We start from the raw sequence: 18,266 nt of genomic DNA on the forward strand, positions 1-18,266 counted from the left end.
AAGCCTGGCAACAGCTTCATTCCTTAAACACCAATGCAATCATAATCATTCTAGAATGCTGTCAAATCCTTCACAGGTTGTTGATAGCCTTCAAAATCCTTCCCAGTCATTGTTTTTATGAATTAGACTTCAAAACCTTCCAGTCATCAGAAATGCTTCAAATCTTCCCAGTCATGTTTGTAAATAGCTTTCAAATCCTTCCAGTCATGTAGAATAAGCTTTCAAATCCTTCCCAGTCAATGTTTTAGATAGCTTTCAAATCCCTTCCCAGTCATGTCTAGAATAGCTTTCAAATCCTTCCACGTCATCTAGAAGAATAGCTTCAAATCCTTCCCATTCAGTTAAGAATAGCATTAAATCCTCCCGTGCATGTCTAGAATAGCCTTCACAATCCTTCCCAGTCATGTAGAATAGCTTTCAAATCCTTTGCCCAGTCATCTAGAATTGCTTACAAATAAATATACAGTATTAGTAGAATAGCTTCAATCATATCCCCATTCCATGTTTTGAATACGCTTCAAATCCCTTCCCAGTCATGTAGAATAGCTTCAATCATTCCCATCATGTAGAAATAAGCTTCAATCCTTCCCAGTCAGTAGAATAGTTCAAATCCTTCACAGTATTTGTAGAAATAGCTTACAATCCTCCAGTCATGCTAGATAGCTATCAAAAATCCTTCACCAGTCATGGTAGAATAGCTTCGATCTGTCCCAGTCATGTTATAGATAGGCTTCAATCCTTCACCAGTGCATAGTAGAATAGCTTCGAATACCTTCCTAGTTCAGATAAGGAAATAGCTTCAAATCCTTCCCATTCATGTAAGAATGCTTAAAATTTCCTTCCCAGTCATTCTAGAATAGCTTCAATCGTTCCCAGTCATTGTGTATTAGATAGCTTCAAATCCTTCCCAGTCATTTAGAATAGCTCAAATCTTCCAGTCAATGTAGCAATAGCTCTTCAATCCAATTCCCAACGAGCCATGACACATCAGTCATGCTAGAAGAATATAATTCAAAACCTCCTCAGAAGAGAAGCATCACTTTCACATCGTTCATGGACTGGGAAGCTTATGAACATTGCCGTCAGCACCACCAGGAGCTATTTACTGCATCTTACTTACCGGTTAGAAGCATCTCTGTGTACCGGTTAGGAAACCTCTCTGATGTAACGCGGTCAAAACATAATCTGATGTACCGGTCAGACAAACATTGCTCTAGATGTAACAGGTTTAGAAACATCTTCTGATTTATGTACCGGTTAGAACATTCTCTGATATTGTACCTGGTTAGAGAACATCTCTGATGTACAGGTTAGAAACATCTCTGAATGTACAGGTTAGAACAATCTCTGGATGTACCGGTCACAAACATCTCTGATTACCGTTTAAAACATCTCTGATGTACCAGTTAGAAGACATCTCTTGATGTACCGGTTAGAAAACACTCTTGATTCTGTAGCCGGTTAGAAAACCACTCTTGAATGATACAGGTTAAAACATCTCTGAATTACCGGTTAGAAACATCTCTGAATGACCGTTAGGAAACGATTCTCTGACTTACAGGTCAACAACAGTACTCTGAATGTTGACCGGTTAGGGAAACATCTCTCGATGTACCGTTAGAAACATCTCTGAACCGTTAGAAACATTTCTGCATGTACCGGTTTAGGAAAACAGTCTCTGATGTTTACAGGTTTAGAAAACATATCTCTGATGTACAGGTCAACAAACACATCTCTGAGTGATACCGGTCACAAACATTTCTCTGGCAATTGTACCGGTTTAGAAGAACACATCTCTGATGTACAGGTTAGAAAAAATATCTAGTGTTACAGGTTAGAAAACATCTCTATGTTACCGGGCCAAAACATCTCTGCATGTACCGAGTTAGAAACATCTCTGATTACAGGTGTTAGAACATCTCTGATGCTACCAGGTTTTAAGAAACATCTCTGATGTAACAGGTTTAGAAAACATCTCTGAATGTTACCGGTTAGAAACATCTCTGATGTACCGGTTAGAAACATCTTCGGATGTACCGGTCACAAAAACATCTCTGATTTACCGGTACACAAACATCTCTGATGTTCTTACCGGTAGAAGAATCTCTGATGTACCGGTTCAAAAAAATCGTTCGATGCTACCGGTTAGGAAACATCTCTTATGTTACCGGTTAGAAACGTCTTGGTGTACAGGTTTTAGAACATCTCTGTAGAAACATCTCTGGATGTTACCGGTTAGAAACGTTCTCCTGACTGATACCGGTTAGAAGAAACATTTCTCTGGTGTACCAGGTTAGAAACATCTCTGTGTACACGGTTAAGAAACATCCTGATGTACTGGTTAGATAACATCTCTGGTGTACAGGTTAGGAAACATCTCTGATGTACAGGTTTAGAAACATCCTCGATGTACAGGTTGAAAACATCTTGATTTGTACCGGTCACCAAACATCTCTGAATGTACCGGTCACAAACATCTCTTATGTACCGGTTTAGAAACAATCTCTGATGTACAGGTTAGAAAACATTCTCTGATGTAAGGTTAGAAACATCTCTGATGTACAGGTTAGAAACATCTCTGCAATGTTACCGGATCACAAACACTCTCTGATGACCGGTACACCAAACATTCGAGTGTACCGTTTGTAGAAAACATCTCTTGATGTACCGGTCAGAACATCGCTGACTGACGGTAGAAACATCTCTGATGTTACCGGTTAGAAAGGTCTGTGAAATTTCAGGTTAGAACATATCTCTGGGTGTACAGTATTAGAAACTATTCTTAGTGTTACCGGTTAGAAAGCATCTCTTTCATTTACAGGTTTACGATACATCTCTATGATACCGTCGTTTTAGAAACATCTCTGATGTTACCGGTTAGGAAACATCCCTGAATTACCGGTCACAAGACATCTCTAATGTACCGTTCACAAAATCTTCTGATGTACCGGTTAGAAACATCTCTGATTGTACCGGTCGAAACATCTCTGTGTACCCGGTTTTAGAAAACATCTCTGATTACCAGGTTAGAAAACGTCTCTGGTGTTAACAGTTACGGAAACATCTTCTGGCTTAGAAACAATTCTCTGAATTACCGGTTAGAAACCGTCTCTGATGTACCGGTTTAGAAACATCTCTTGTGTACAGGTTAAAGAGAACCTCGCTGGTGTACAGTTAGAACATCTCTATGTACTGGTTAGAAAACATCTCTGGTGTACCAGGTTAGAAACATTCTGATGTAACAGGTTAGAAGACATCTCTGTTGTACAGGTTAGAAACGATCTCTGATGTACCGGTCACAACATCTCTGATTGTACCGGTCACAACAGATCTCTGATACCGGTTAGAAAATCTCTTGTCGTACAGGGTTAGAAACATCTCTGACTTTACAGGTTAGAAACATCTCTGATGTTACAGTTACGAACACATCTCTGAGTGTTACCGGTCAAAACATTCTGCTGATGTACCGTCACAAACATTCTCTGATGTACGGGTTAGAACATCTTTGATGTAGCCGACGTCAGAAAACATCTCTGATGTACCGGGTTAGAAAACAATCTCTGATGTACCGGTTAGAAACGTTCTCTGATGTACAAAAAAGATTAAAAAGCCATTCTGGTTAGAAAAACATACTCTGATGTTACCTGTTTAGAATCGTCTCTGATGTACAGGTTAGAAACATCCTCTGGTGTACGGTTAGAAAACATCTCTGGTGTACAGGGTAGAACATCTCTTGATTACTGGTTATAGAAACATCTCTGTTTACAGGTTTGAACATCTCTTATGTACCAGGTTAAAACATCTCTGATGTACAGGTTAAGAAACATCTCTGATGTCCCGGTCACAAAAACATCTCTTGTTACCGGTCACAAAACATTCTTTGATCTCGTACTCGGTTAGAAACATCTCTATTTTACAGGTTAGTGAAACATCTCTTGATGTACAGGTTAGAACAACATCTCTGATGTACCGGTCACAAACATCTCTTGATCGTACCGGTTTAGAAACATCTCCTGAGTACAGGTTAAAACATTCTGATGTACAGTCACAAACATCTCTTGATGACGGTTTAGAAAACATCTCTGATGTACCGGTAAAACATCTCTGATGTATAGCGTTAGAAAATCTTGATGTTACGCGTCACAAACATCTCTGATGTACCGGTCACAAAACATCTCTGAATGTAACCGTTTAGAAACATCTCTAAGGTACCGGTCAGAAAACATCTCTTGGTGTAACAAGGTTATTAAAATCTCTGATGTCACACTGTAGAAAATCTCTGATGTACAGGTTAGAAACATCTCTTATGACGGTCGAACGAAAATCTTGAATGTACCGTCACAAACAATCTCTGACTGTACCGGTTAGAAAACATCTCTGATGTACATGTTAGAACATCTCGGAATTACAGGTTAGAAACATCTCTTGATTTTGTACCGGTCAGCAAACATCTCTGATGTACGAGTTAGAAACATCTCTATGTTTACAGGTTAGAAACATCTTCTGATGTACCGGTTAGAAACATCTCTGACTGTTACCGGTTAGCAAACATCTCTGATGTACAGGTTAGAAAAACATCTCTGACTGTTACCGGTCGACAAACATCTCTGGATTTTTACCGGTCACAAACATCTCTGAATGTACCGTTAGAAAATCTCTAATTGTACACGGGTCCAGAAACATCCTCTGATGTACAGGTTAGAAACATCCTTGAGACCGCGGTTTGAAAACATCTTATGTACCGGTTAGAACATCTCTGATGTACAGTTAGAAAATCTCTGAAAATGTACGGTTTAGAAAACATCTCTGCATGTACAGGTTAGAAAACATCCTTGGGTGTACAGGTTAGAAAACATCTACTGATGATCACCGGTTAGGAAAACGATCTCTGATGTTCAGGTTAGAAACATCTCTGGGTACAGCTTAGAAACCATCTCTGATTGTCGGTATAGAAACATCTCTGGTTACAGGTTAGAAACATTCTCTTGGTGTACAGGTTAGAAACATCTCTGATTGTACCCGGGATAGAAACATCTCTGGTGTACGGTTAGAAACATCTCTGATGTACCAGTTAGAAACATCTTCTGATTACAGTGTTAGGAACATCTCTGGTGTAAGGTTAGGAAACATCTCTATGTGTAAGTTAGAAACATCTCTGGTGTACAGGGTTAGAAACATCTCGCATGTACAAGGTAAGAAACATCTACTGATGTTACCGGTTAGAAACATCTCCTTGATGTAGCAGGTTAGAAAACATCTCTTGATGACCGGTTCACAAACATCTCTGGTGTACGAGGTTAGAACATTCTCTTGCGTTACAGGTTACGAAAATCTCTGATGTACAGGTTAGAAACATCACTGGTGTTAACATGTTAGAAACATCTCTGTGTACAGTTAGAAACATCTCTGATGTACAGGTTAAAACATCTCTGATTACCGGTAAAACATCTCTGAATGTACAGGTGTAAGAAACATCGCTATGTATCCGGGTCACAAACATCTCTTGCTGTGTTTACAGGTTAGGAAACATCTCGGGTGAACAGGTAGAAACATCTCTGATGTACAGTTTAGGAAAACATCTCTGACTGTACAGGTTAGGAAAACATCTCTGACTTACCGGTCACAAACATTCTCTATGTACCGGTTAGAAACATCTCTTGATGTACAGGTTTAGAACATCTCTGAATGTACCGGTTAGAAACATCTCTGGTGTACCGGTGCACAAATATCTTCTGATTACAGTTAGAACAACATCTTGGACGGTTTAGAAAACATCTCTGACTGTACAGGTTAGAAACATCTCTGAGTACCGTTAGAAACATCTCTGATGTACCGTCACAAACATCTCTGAATGTACCGGTTAGAAACATCTCTGATGTACAGTTAGAACATCTGATTACCGGTCAACAAACATCTCTGATGTTAAACAGGTCCACAAACATCTCCTTGATTAACCGGTAGAAACCATCTCTGATGTACAGGTTAAGAAACATCTCTGATGTACAGGTCCAAACATCTCTGAATGTAGCCGGTTAGAAACATCTCTGATGTACCGGTTAGAAACGATCTCTAGGTTACAGGTTAGAAACATCTCTGATTACGGTCACAAACATCTCTGATGTACCGGTTAGAAACATCTCTGGATGTACGCCGGTTAGAAACATCTTCTGATGTACCGGTTAAAAACACTCTGCATGTACAGGTTAGAAACACTTCGATGTAGACCGGTATAAGAAACATCTCTGATGGTACAGTTAGAAACATCTTCTGAATTACAGGTAGAAACATCCTTCTGGTGTACCGGTAGAAACGTTTCTGATGTACAGGATTAGAAACATCTCGATGTACAGGCTAGGAAATCATTTCTGATGTACAGGTAGAAACATTCTCTGATGTACAGGTCACAACATCTCTGAGTACCGGTTAGAAACATCTTTGGTTAGAAACATTCGCTGATGTACAGTTAGAGACATCTCTGTTAGGGAACATCTCTGGTTAGAAACATCTCTGATGTACAGGTGAAAAACATCTCTGATGTACCGCGTTAGGGAAACACTTGATGTACCGGTTATAACATCTCATTGATGTACCGGTTAAGAAACATCTCTTTGAGTTCCGGGGTTAGAAACATCTCTGCGGTACGGTTTAGAAACATCTCTATGTACCGGTTAGGAAACATCTATGGTGTAAGTTAGAAACATCTCTGGTTTAGAAACATCTCTGGTGTATCAGGTTAGAAACATCTCTGGTTAGAAACATCCTCTGATGTACAGGTTAGAAACATACTCTGATGTACCGGTTAGCAAACATCTTACTGATGTAACCGGATTAGAAAACAGCTCTGATGTATCCGTTAGAAACATCTCTGATGTACCGGTTTTGAAACATCTCTGATGTACCGGTTAGAAACATCTCTCGATTGTATCCGGTTAGAAACATCTCTGATGTACCGTTTTAGAAAAATCTCTGATTGGTACAGGTTAGAAACAATCTCTGGTTGTGTACCGGTTAGAAACATCTCTGGTGTACAGGTTAGAAACATCTCTGGTGTACAGGTTAGAACATCTCTGGGTGGTACAGGTTTAGAAACATCTCTGGTTGTTAACAGGTTAAACATCTCTGTGTACGGTTAGAAGCATGTTGAGCAGCGTGTCTATCCTTGTTCCCCTTCTGTTTGTTTTATTCAGGTGACACTGTGTGTCTGTGCTATTTCAGGTTATCAGTGGGGGTCTGTGTTTCAGTGAACAGTGTGTGTCTTTGTATTCAGAGTGAAAACAGTTTGTTGTCTTTATTCAAGTGAACAGTATGTTGTGTATTTAGATGAACAGTGTGTGTCTGTGTGTCATTGGGAGAGTAACAGTGTGTGTCTGTGTATTTAGGTGAACAGTGGTGTCTGTGTATTTAGGTGAAACGTGTGTGTGTTCTGTGTATTTAGCTGAACAGTGTGTGTCTGTATTTAGCGGGTGAACAGTGTGTGTCGGTATTTACGGAACAAGTGGTGTGATTGTCTGTATTTAGAGTTGAACAGTTGGGTCTGATCTGTAATTCTTTAATAATTGTTTTATAAGAGCCAAAAACTGCTGTTGCGCATCAATCAATCAAATTGCTACCGTGCAAGAGCAAACCATGCTTCGTACTCTCTTTGATCCGACAGCATCAATCAATATGGCACACATACTGAGACAGAGGGTGCTGTTTCACTGTCCAGACAAGCCTATTCACGATCATATGCGGCTTAACACATATACTGAGACAGAGGGTGCTGTTTCCACCTGTCCAGACAGCATCAGTTATAATTGGGAGGGCTATTTTTTTTACCACATACATGAATAATAACGGACCAAGAGAGGCGGAGGTCGCGTCTTCACTGTCCAGACAGCATCAGATATATGGCTACACATACTGAGACAGAGGGTGCTGTTTCACTGCCCAGACAGCATCAGATATATGGGCTACACATACTGAGACAGAGGGGTGCTGTTTCACTGTCCAGACAGCATCAGATATATGGGCTACACATACTGAGACAGAGGGGTCTGTTTCACTGTCCAGACAGCATCAGATATATGGGCTACACATACTGAGACAGAGGGTGCTGTTTCACTTTCCAGACAGCATCAGATATATGGGCTACCACATACTGCAGACAGAGGGGTGCTGTTTCACTGTCCAGACAGCATCAGATATATGGGCTACACATACTGAGACAGAGGGTGGCTGTTTCACTGTCCAGACAGCATCAGATATATGGGCTACACATACTGAGACAGAGGGGTGCTGTTTCACTGTCCAGACAGCATCAGATATATGGGCTACACATATGAGACAGAGGGGGTGCTGTTTCACTTGTCCAGACAGCATCAGTATATGGGCTACACATACTGAGACAGGGGTGCTGTTTCACTGTCCAGACAGCATCAGATATATGGGTACACATACTGAGACAGAGGGGTGCTTTTCACTGTCCAGACAGCACAGATATATGGGCTACACACTGGACAGAGGGGCGCCTGTTGCCCTCGCTCTGATGATTTCTCTGGTGAGATTCAGCCACTTGTGAATGATGGAAAATTTGAAGACACGAGCGAAGAAAACAATACTGGTGAAATATTTTGAGTAGCCTGGCTTCTCTGGACCATGAATACACACCACTGCAGCGGCAAAGTGAAACAGTGTGCTTTAAAGGTGATACTGGTAGTGCATGTGTTTAATGCATTGTTGAACAGTGGTTTAGTGAACAGTGTGTTTAGTGAACAGTTGTTTAAGTGAACAGTGTGTTTAAGTGAACAGTCTGTGTTGTAGGGAGTGACACATGAAGTGTGTTACTACAAGTGAACCAGGTGTTTTAGTGAACAGTGTGTTTAGGAACAGTTGTTTAGGTGAACAGTGTGTTAGTGTGAACAGTGTGTTTAGTAAACTGAGTAGCGGTATTGGTGAACGGTGTTTATGAGTGGATACAGTCACGTGTTGATGTTTAGTGAAACAGTGTGTTTAGGTGAACAGTGTGTTTAGTACAGTCTGAAGTGAACACTGTAGGGAACAGTGTGTTAGTGAACAGTGATGTGAACAGGGTTTAATGAAACAGTGTGTTTAAAGTGAACAGTGTGTTTAAGTGAACAGTGTGTTTATGTGAACAGATGTGTCGTTGTGTTTTCAGAGCGTGAACAGTGTGGTTTGGACAGTGTGATGAGATGCAGTTTACGTAGGTGAAGCGGTGTTTAGGAGGCACGTAGTGTGCGGTGTAGGGCGTTGATGACAGGGGGCTGATGACGTTGAGGGGTGGGGAACAGTGTGGTGGGGGGGTGGGGTGCGGTAGGGGGGGGATTGGTGAACAGTGCTGATGCGGTGGTGTGTGTGAACAGTGTGTATAGTGAACAGTGGAGTGAGAGAGCAACGGGCCCGTGTGAGCAGCGTGAACAGGGTGTATCTGTCCTGATCATAGTTGGTCGGTGACGCTACCGAGGCGTGAGTGAGGGCTGAGGAGCCCTGAAGCTAACACAGAGGTTGTGTTTTACACCCGACTCCAAGAGGTGGCCAAGCTTAACATTCGTCTATACTCCTGAAAACCTCCGTGACAACCCCCCTGACCTCCAATGCCTATGCAGTAATGTGGAAATCGTGTGTGTGTGTTTTGTTGTGTGTGTTGTGTGTGTGTGTGTGTTGTGTGTCGTGGTGGTGTGTGTGGTGTGTGTGTGTGTGTGTGTGTGGTGTGTGTGTGTGTGTGTCGCTGTCTGCATGTCCACGTGTTGTGTTTTCGAGTTTAGTTGTCTCTGTTCTCAAGCATACTCCCCTCACCATGGATACAGATCTTGGCCCCACCTACCTTGGATCAGACCCAGATTCTCACACTAGCTGCTACGTCGCTTATCGAGTTTCCGGTTGTTGCACAGCCTTGATGGGGGATGAAGACCTTCCCAGGTGAGGAAAGCTTCTGGGCTCACTCATATACCAAAGCAGCCATGCCCTTTCTGAAAGGCATCTCATATGTGGATCGTAAATGATTGGCTTGGTGTGAAATTGAAAAGCTCCTGGCGGGGGGGATTTGTTGACATAGACCTGACCCAGAGCTAACCAAGTATTATTCCATTTTTCTCTCTCTGCATCCCTCCTTCTTGTGCCCCAAAATGCGGTGTCCCCATTTCACTACACATTTACATATCTCTCTACCCTTCTCCCCCCCCCCCACATTATCTCTCCCTCTTTTTAGTCTCCTCCTTCCCCTCCATTTCTCCTCGTCTCTCCCTGACTCCCCGTCCCTCTCCCTCTTCCCTGCTCTCTCTGTCAGGGAGCCTAGGAGAGTGCTGATCCACCGGGGTTCTACGGCCTGGGTTTTAACATCGTGGGAGGAGAGGATGGAGAGGGGATCTTTATCTCCTTCATCCTGGCAGGGGGCCTGCCGACCTCAGCGGAGAGCTGCGCAAGGGCACCAGATCCTCAGCGTAAGGACACTCACGCAAACACACAACACACACACAAATGTATTCATATTCTGAACACACACACATACTCACATGTGTATAGTCACACACCCACACCTCACTGCTGTGTGTGTTGTGTGTTGTGTGTGTGTGTGTGTGTGGTGTGGTGTGTGTGTGTGTGTGTGTGGTGTGTGTGTGTGTGTGTGTGTGTGTGTGTGTGTGTGTGTGTGTGTGTGTGGTGTGTGTGTGTGGTGTGTGTGTGTGTGTGTGTTGTGTGTGTGTGTCAGGTAAATGGAGTGGATCTGCGTATCGCCACCCATGAGCAGGCTGCTGCAGCCCTGAAGAACGCTGGCCAGACTGTCACCATCATTGCCCAGTACAGACCAGAGGGTGAGGCCAGCACTACAGTAACCTAGCATTGAACACCACACTGCACACCCATACGCCAAGGAACCGTAACATGAACTAATGTATGTGTGTGTGTGTGTTCACACTACATATGCTAATGTGTGTGGTTCAGAATACAGCCGTTTCGAAGCGAAGATCCACGACCTGAGGGAACAGCTGATGAACAGCAGCATGGTTCTGGTCAGACAACACTGAGAGCAACGCCAAGAGAGGCTTCTACATCAGGTACTCATTAATACTGCATTATATACTATATACAACCCCAAGAGAGGCTCTACATCAGGTACTCATTATACTACACTATATACTATATACAACCCAAGACAGGCTTCTACATCAGGTACTCATTAATACTGCACTATATACTATATACAACCTCAAGAGAGGCTTCTACATCAGGTACTCATTAATACTGCATTATATACTATAAGAACCCCAAGAGAGGCTTCTATCATCAGGTACTCGTTAATACTGCATTATATACTATATACAACCCCAAGAGAGGCTTCTACATCAGGTACTCATTAATACTACACATATACTATATACAACCCCAAGACAGGCTTCTACATCAGGTACTCATTAATACTGCACTTATAGTATATACAACCCCAAGAGAGGCTTCTACATCAGGTACTCATTAATACTGCACTATATATCTATATACAACCCCAAGACAGGCTTCTACATCAGGTATTCATTAATAGTGCACTATATACTATATACAACCTCAAGAGAGGCTTCTACATCAGGTACTCATTAATACTGCACTGTATACTATATACAACCACAACACTGCTACTACCAGGCTAGTATAGCACTGTGCACTATATACAACCACAAACATGCTACTACCAGGCTAGTACAACACTGTGCACTATATACAACCACAACACTGCTACTACCAGGCTAGTATAGCACTGTGCACTATATACAACCACAACACTGCTACTACCAGGCTAGTATAGCACTGTGCACTATATACAACCACAACACTGCTACTACCAGGCTAGTACAGCACTGTGCACTATATACAACCACAACACTGCTACTACCAGGCTAGTACAACACTGTGGACTATATACAACCACAACACTGCTACTACCAGGCTAGTACAACACTGTGCACTATATACAACCACAACACTGCTACTACCAGGCTAGTACAACACTGTGCACTATATACAACCACAACACTGCTACTACCAGGCTAGTACAGCACTGTGCACTATATACAACCACAACACTGCTACTACCAGGCTAGTACAGCACTGTGCACTATATACAACCACAACACTGCTACTACCAGGCTAGTACAACACTGTGCACTATATACAACACAACACTGCTACTACAGGCTAGTACAACACTGTGCACTATATACAACCACAACCACTGCTACTACCAGCTAGTACAGCACTGTGCCACTAATTACAACCACAACACTGCTACTACCAGGCTAGTACAGCACTGTGCACTTATAACAACCACAACACTGCTACTGCCAAGCTATATAGCACTGTGCACTATATACAACCACAACACTGCTACTACCAGGCTAGTATAGCACTGTGCACTATATACAACCACAACACTGCTACTACCAGGCTAGGATAGCACTGTGCACTATATACAACCACAACACTGCTACTACCAGGCTAGTACAGCACTGTGCACTATATACAACCACAACACTGCTACTGCCAGGCTAGTATAGCACTGTGCACTATATACAACCACAACACTGCTACTACCAGGCTAGTATAGCACTGTGCACTATATACAACCACAACACTGCTACTACCAGGCTAGTACAGCACTGTGCACTATATACAACCACAACACTGCTACTACCAGGCTAGTACAGCACTGTGCACTCCTCAGAGCAGGACAACCCACTAGATTCCAAAGAAAAGCTGTACTGCTTCTATAACTGTGTCTTCTACCTCTCCTCCGTCTGTTCCAGGGCCCTGTTTGACTATGATAAGACAGCAGACTGTGGTTTCCTGAGCCAGGCGTGGGCTTCAGGTTTGGTGACGTGCTCCATGTCCTGGACTGTGGTGATGAGGAGTGGTGGCAGGCCAGACGGGTCAGCCCGCCGACAGAAGCTGAGGAGGTCGGCTTTATTCCCAGCAAACGCAGGTCAGACACCTCACTGCTGTGTGTGTGGTGTGTTGTGTTTGTGTGTGTGTGTGTGTGTGTGTGTGTGTGTGTGTGGTGTGTTGTGTGTGTGTGTGTGTGTGGTGTGTGTGTGTGTGTGGGTGTGTTTGTTGTGGTGTGTGTGTGTGTGTGTGTTGTGTGTGTGTGTGTGTTGTGTGTGCTTTTGTGATGTGTGTGTTGAAGTTTGTGTGTGACTGTATTTCGATCAGCTTTTTTCTTTTAATATACTATTAGTTGTTTTGCTTCTGTATGGGGAACTGCATAGACAGCATGATTGATGCTGTTTTCTGTGGTTATGTAGCAAATGTTTGACTTTCAGCTGTTCACACGCTCCTTTCTGTCTCCTGCTCTTTTTGTCTCACTCTCTTTCTCTCCCTCTGCCTTTTACTGCCTCATTTCATTCCTAACCCCTTCAGGGTAGAAAGGAAAGAGTGGTCTCGCATGGGCACCAAAGAAAGGGTAAGCACATTAGTTAGTGAGCATCTATGAATGATCTTACATCAGTGTCTGTCTCTGTCTAAACATCTGTTTTCTCTGTGTTGTGTAGGATCGCAGTCGAGACAGCCTCGGGTCTCAAGGTAAGCAGGCGTACAGGAGGGGAGTGGCTCAACCCTCAGTAGAGTAAGAATGACATGAGGGTATCAGCTGACTGTCTGACTGTCTGACTGTCTGACTGTCTGACTGTCTGACTAGCTGACTAGCTGACTGACTGCTGACTTGCTGACTGACTGACTGACTGCTGACTGACTATCTGACTGTTGACTGTCTGACTGACTGAGTAGCTGATTGACTGACTAGCTTACTGACTGCTGACTGACTAGCTGACTCACTGACTAGCTTACTGACTGACTAGCTGACTGCTGACTGACTAGCTGACTGCTGACTGAATGACTGACTGACTGACTAGCAGACTGACTGAATGACTAGTTTTTTTATTTTTTTATTATTTTTTTACCGTTATTTTACCAGGTAAGTTGACTGAGAACACGTTCTCATTTGCAGCAACGACCTGGGGAATAGTTACAGGGGAGAGGAGGGGGATGAAAGAGCCAATTGTTAACTGACTGACTGACTGCTGACTGAATGACTGACTGCTGACTGACTAGCTGACTGTTGACTGACTGACTGCTTACTGACTGCTGACTGACTAGCTGACTGCTGACTGACTAGCTGACTACTGACTGAATGACTGACTGACTGACTAGCAGACTGACTGTCTTGCAGACTTACTGAATGACTAGTTAACTGACTGACTGACTGACTGACTGACTGACTGACTGCTGACTTGATGACTAACTACTGACTGACTGACTAACTGCTGACTGACTGACTAACTGCTGACTGACTGACAGATGGCTGACTAGCAGACTGGCTGACTGACTAGCTGACTGACTGCTGACTGACTGAATGACTGACTGAATGACTGACTGACTGATTAGCAGACTGACTGACTAGCTGACTGCTGACTGACTGACTGACTAGCAAACTGACTAGCTGACTGACTGACTACTGACTGACTGACTGACTGCTGACTGACTCTCTGACTAGCTGACTGACTGGCTCTGACTGACTGGTATTGTTGTGTTCTGCTTCCAGGGAGGGATGATTCTCAACACAGCTATGAAACAGTCACACAAGTGGAGGGTGAGAATACACTTTGAAGTAATATTCTTTCACACTATACTTATGTTTCTGCCCATTCCATGTCTTATTCATCCCCTCTTACCTCTCCTCTCTCTCTACATAGTCCATTATGCCAGGCCCATCATAATATTGGGTCCCATAAAGGACAGGGTAAATGATGACCTGCTGTCGGAGTTCCCTGACAAGTTTGGATCTTGTGTCCCTCGTAAGTATTGACCCTTCACAGAGTAACCATTTGCCTGCTTAGTACTCCAGTGGTTTACATTGATCTATTGGCAGGGGGATTGATTAACAGTCTGAATGACCACTTGGCCCTTCCCCTACAGACACCACACGGCCCAAGCGTGAGTACGAGGTGGACGGGCGGGACTACCACTTTGTGTCGTCACGGGAACAAATGGAGAAGGACATCCAGAGCCACCGTTTCATCGAGGCGGGCCAGTACAACAGCCACCTGTACGGCACCAGCGTTCAGAGCGTSCGCCAGGTGGCAGAGCAGGTACAGACAGCACAGATCAGAGACCCTGTGAAACAAGCTTTGGAGATACATTATCATTGTGATATTTATATTATATTACATGAGAGGGATGATACATTAGGCCAATCTACATTATTTAATATGCTCACAACAACAGCTGTTGTTCTGTATTGATTGGCTTACGAAGTGAAAAGGGATCTGGCTGATTGAATCCCCTCCCCTCTCTCCCTCCCTCTGTTCTCTCCCCCTTCTCTCTCTCCCTCCCTCTGTTCTCTCCCCCTTCTCTCTCTCCCTCCCTCTGTTCTCTCCCCCTTCTCTCTCTCCCTCCCTCTGTTCTCTCCCTCTGTTCTCTCCCCCTCCCTTCTCTCCCACTGTTCCCTTCCCCCTCCCCRCTCTCCCTCCCCTCTCTCCCTCATTCCTCTCTCTTCCTTCATCTCTCCCTCCCCTTACCCCTCCTTTGCTGTGAGTAGCAAGGAAAACACTGTATACTGGACGTGTCGGCCAATGCTGTCCGCAGACTACAGGCCGCTCAGCTTCACCCCGTCGCCATCTTTGTCCGGCCCAAGTCACTGGAGAATGTCCTGTATGTACACACACAACACATACATACACACACACTTACATACACACACACAGACACACAGACTCACACACTAGCTATATAATTGTGTGTGTGTGTTGTTGTTGTTGTTGTGCAGAGAGATCAACACTCGACTGACAGAAGAGCAGGCCAGAAAGGGCATGGACCGCGCTCTCAAACTGGAACAGGACTTTCTAGAGTGTTTCTCAGGTAACACTGTCTAGAACACTGTGGGCTGTAATTCCATGAAGCAGGAATGTGTTGACCTAATTAGCCTCTAACTCTGCATGTGGAGTGTGACTTGATCTTCATGTTTGCTCATAAAAATGTTATGCGTTGTACACCACACACAGATACATATCTGACGATTCTCTCTCTCTCTTCTCTCTCTCTCTCTCTCGCTCTCTCCCTCTCATCCTCTCTCTCGTCTCTCTCTCGTCTCTCTCTCTCTCTCTCTCTCTCTCTTCTCTCTCTCTTCTCTATCTCTCTTCTCTCTCTCTTATGTCTCTCTCTCCTCTCTCTATTTTCTCTCTCGTCTCTCTCTCTCTCTCTCTCTCTCTCTCTCTCTCTCGTCTCTCTATTCTCGTCTCTCTCTCTCTCGTCTCTTTCTCTCTCCTCTCTCTCTATTTCCTCTCTCTTCTCTCTCTACTCTCTCTCTACTCTCTCCGTCTCTCTCTCTCCTCTCATCTCTCCCTCATCTCTCTTCTCTCTCTCTCTCTTTCTCTCTCTCTCTTCTCTCATTGCCTCGCTTCTTCTCTTCTCTCTTTCTCTCTGCTCTCTCTCTCCTCTCTCTCTATTTCTCTCTCTCTCTCTCGCTCTCCTCATTCCTCTCTCGCTTCTCTCTCTGTATTTCTCGTCCCTCTCTCCCGCTCTCTGCTCTCTATTCTCTCCTCGCTCTTCTTCTATTCTCTCTTTCTCTGACCTCTCTTCTCTATTTCCCTCTATTTCCTCATCTCTCTCTCTATTTCTCTCTCTATTTCTCTCTCTCTATTTTCTCTCTCTCTGTATCTCTCTCCATCTCTCTCTCTCTATTTCTCTCTCTCTCTATTTCTCTCTCTCACTCTCTCTCTATTTCTCTCTCTATCTCTCTATTTCTCTCTCTCTCTGTATCTCTATCTCTCTCTCTCCCTCTCTCCCTCTCTCTCTCTCCCTCTCCAGCTGTGGTGGAAGGCGACAGCTTCGAGGAGGTTTACCACAAGGTGAAGACGGTGATCGAGGAGCAGTCGGGGCCTTACATCTGGATCCCTACCCGGGAGAGGCTGTGAGGCTGCCCCATAACCCCAACCACCCTCAGACAGTCTGCCCTCCAGCCCAACCAGGGCAGAGAGACAGAGAGAGAAGGACACCGAGACAGACAGACAGAGGGACACGTGAAGATAGAGACAGGAGGGGAAACATAATCACACACAGAGAGAGAGACACAGAATAACACTAAAAGAGACACATGAATAGAAACACAGAGAGATAGACATGGACGGTATTTAATAAATATGAATATATTATCAATGTGTGGTGAGTACTGAGAAAGACTGGACAGGGGTGACCCAGTTGGGTGTGGCAGGGCAGGGCAGGGGGCGTCCCTGGGATTAGCACAGGGTAAATGATCCACCATCTCTCCCTCTCCTTCTCTCTGTCTCATTGGCTGCCTTTGACATCCCCGCCGACAAGGTGGCAAAACCATCAGCATCCATCTGATCCTTCCTTTTTTATATCCCTTAGCCTTCTCTCCTCCTCCTTCTCTCCTCCTCCTATCTCCCCTCTCTCCTTTCAGGACATGAAAAGGAGGGAGAGCGAGAGAGAGAGAGAAGGAGAGTGAATAGACTATGGAAGGACACACAGATCCTAGTGGGTTCCTCTAATCCAGAGGAGGCTCTTTTCTAGTGAAGAGGCTTTGCTCTATGAACAACATCCCACTAACCAAGACTGGCATTTGCTCAATCACCCACGAAAAGCATTGCAAGGACATTTTTTAAAAGCAGCACAAATTAAAACTCAAAAGTTGAACTTGTGCATGCGTCCTCAGAGGACTCAGAGATGGGAGTTGAGGAAAATGATGGATATTAAGAAGAACCAATAGAGAAGAAGAAGAATGGCCACCCGTCTTTCTGTTTTCCCCTACATTTTGATGTGGGAGGTTTTTAGCATGTCTCAACAGAGAGAGGAGCAGAGCGGTGCAGACAGGGAAAGAGGGGGGTGTCTTTCTTGTGTGCAAACTCACTGTGTGCATTGACAATGGAAGACCTCACAGTATAACCACTGGGTCTCTTCTGTACCGCACACACAGTCAGCTGTACAGTAGTTCTAATCCACCTGGCTGTTCTCCAAAAGCACTGGTTGTTCTGCTTGTTTGCAACAGACAGGCAGATCCCAGGCTGAATGTTCTCTTAATGCACAACAGCAGAATTCTTATGTTCAGCTCCTTAGTGTGAAGAGCCCTGCAGCCAATTCTCTGTTCACTCTTCCAAAAAGACCCCTCAACAACCCACACACAGTGTTCTCACTGGCCGCTCTGAGCAGTGGTGTGTGTGTGTGTGTGTGTGTGTGTGTGTGTGTGTGTGTGTGTGTGTGTGTGTGTGTGT

The 18,266-nt window shown here is 44.1% G+C and overlaps 1 protein-coding gene across 1 annotated transcript; it reads left to right on the forward strand.

Annotated features, from left to right (window-relative positions):
- Positions 1-9,895: 9,895 nt before the first annotated feature.
- LOC111963712 (disks large homolog 4-like) lies at positions 9,896-18,260 on the forward strand. The gene is given in 18 exon segments (XM_070443485.1): positions 9,896-9,918; positions 10,286-10,317; positions 10,320-10,385; positions 10,388-10,423; positions 10,426-10,439; positions 10,706-10,808; positions 10,939-11,015; positions 11,562-11,578; positions 12,792-12,838; positions 12,841-12,967; positions 13,402-13,444; positions 13,533-13,563; positions 14,582-14,629; positions 14,733-14,834; positions 14,956-15,128; positions 15,578-15,690; positions 15,806-15,897; positions 16,846-18,260. Coding segments are annotated over 18 exon segments (1,251 nt in total). The 3' UTR covers positions 16,953-18,260.
- The last annotated feature ends 6 nt before the right edge of the window (positions 18,261-18,266 follow it).

Source organism: Salvelinus sp. IW2-2015, linkage group LG5 (genome assembly GCF_002910315.2).
Source record: "Salvelinus sp. IW2-2015 linkage group LG5, ASM291031v2, whole genome shotgun sequence".
NCBI lineage: Eukaryota > Metazoa > Chordata > Actinopteri > Salmoniformes > Salmonidae > Salvelinus > Salvelinus sp. IW2-2015.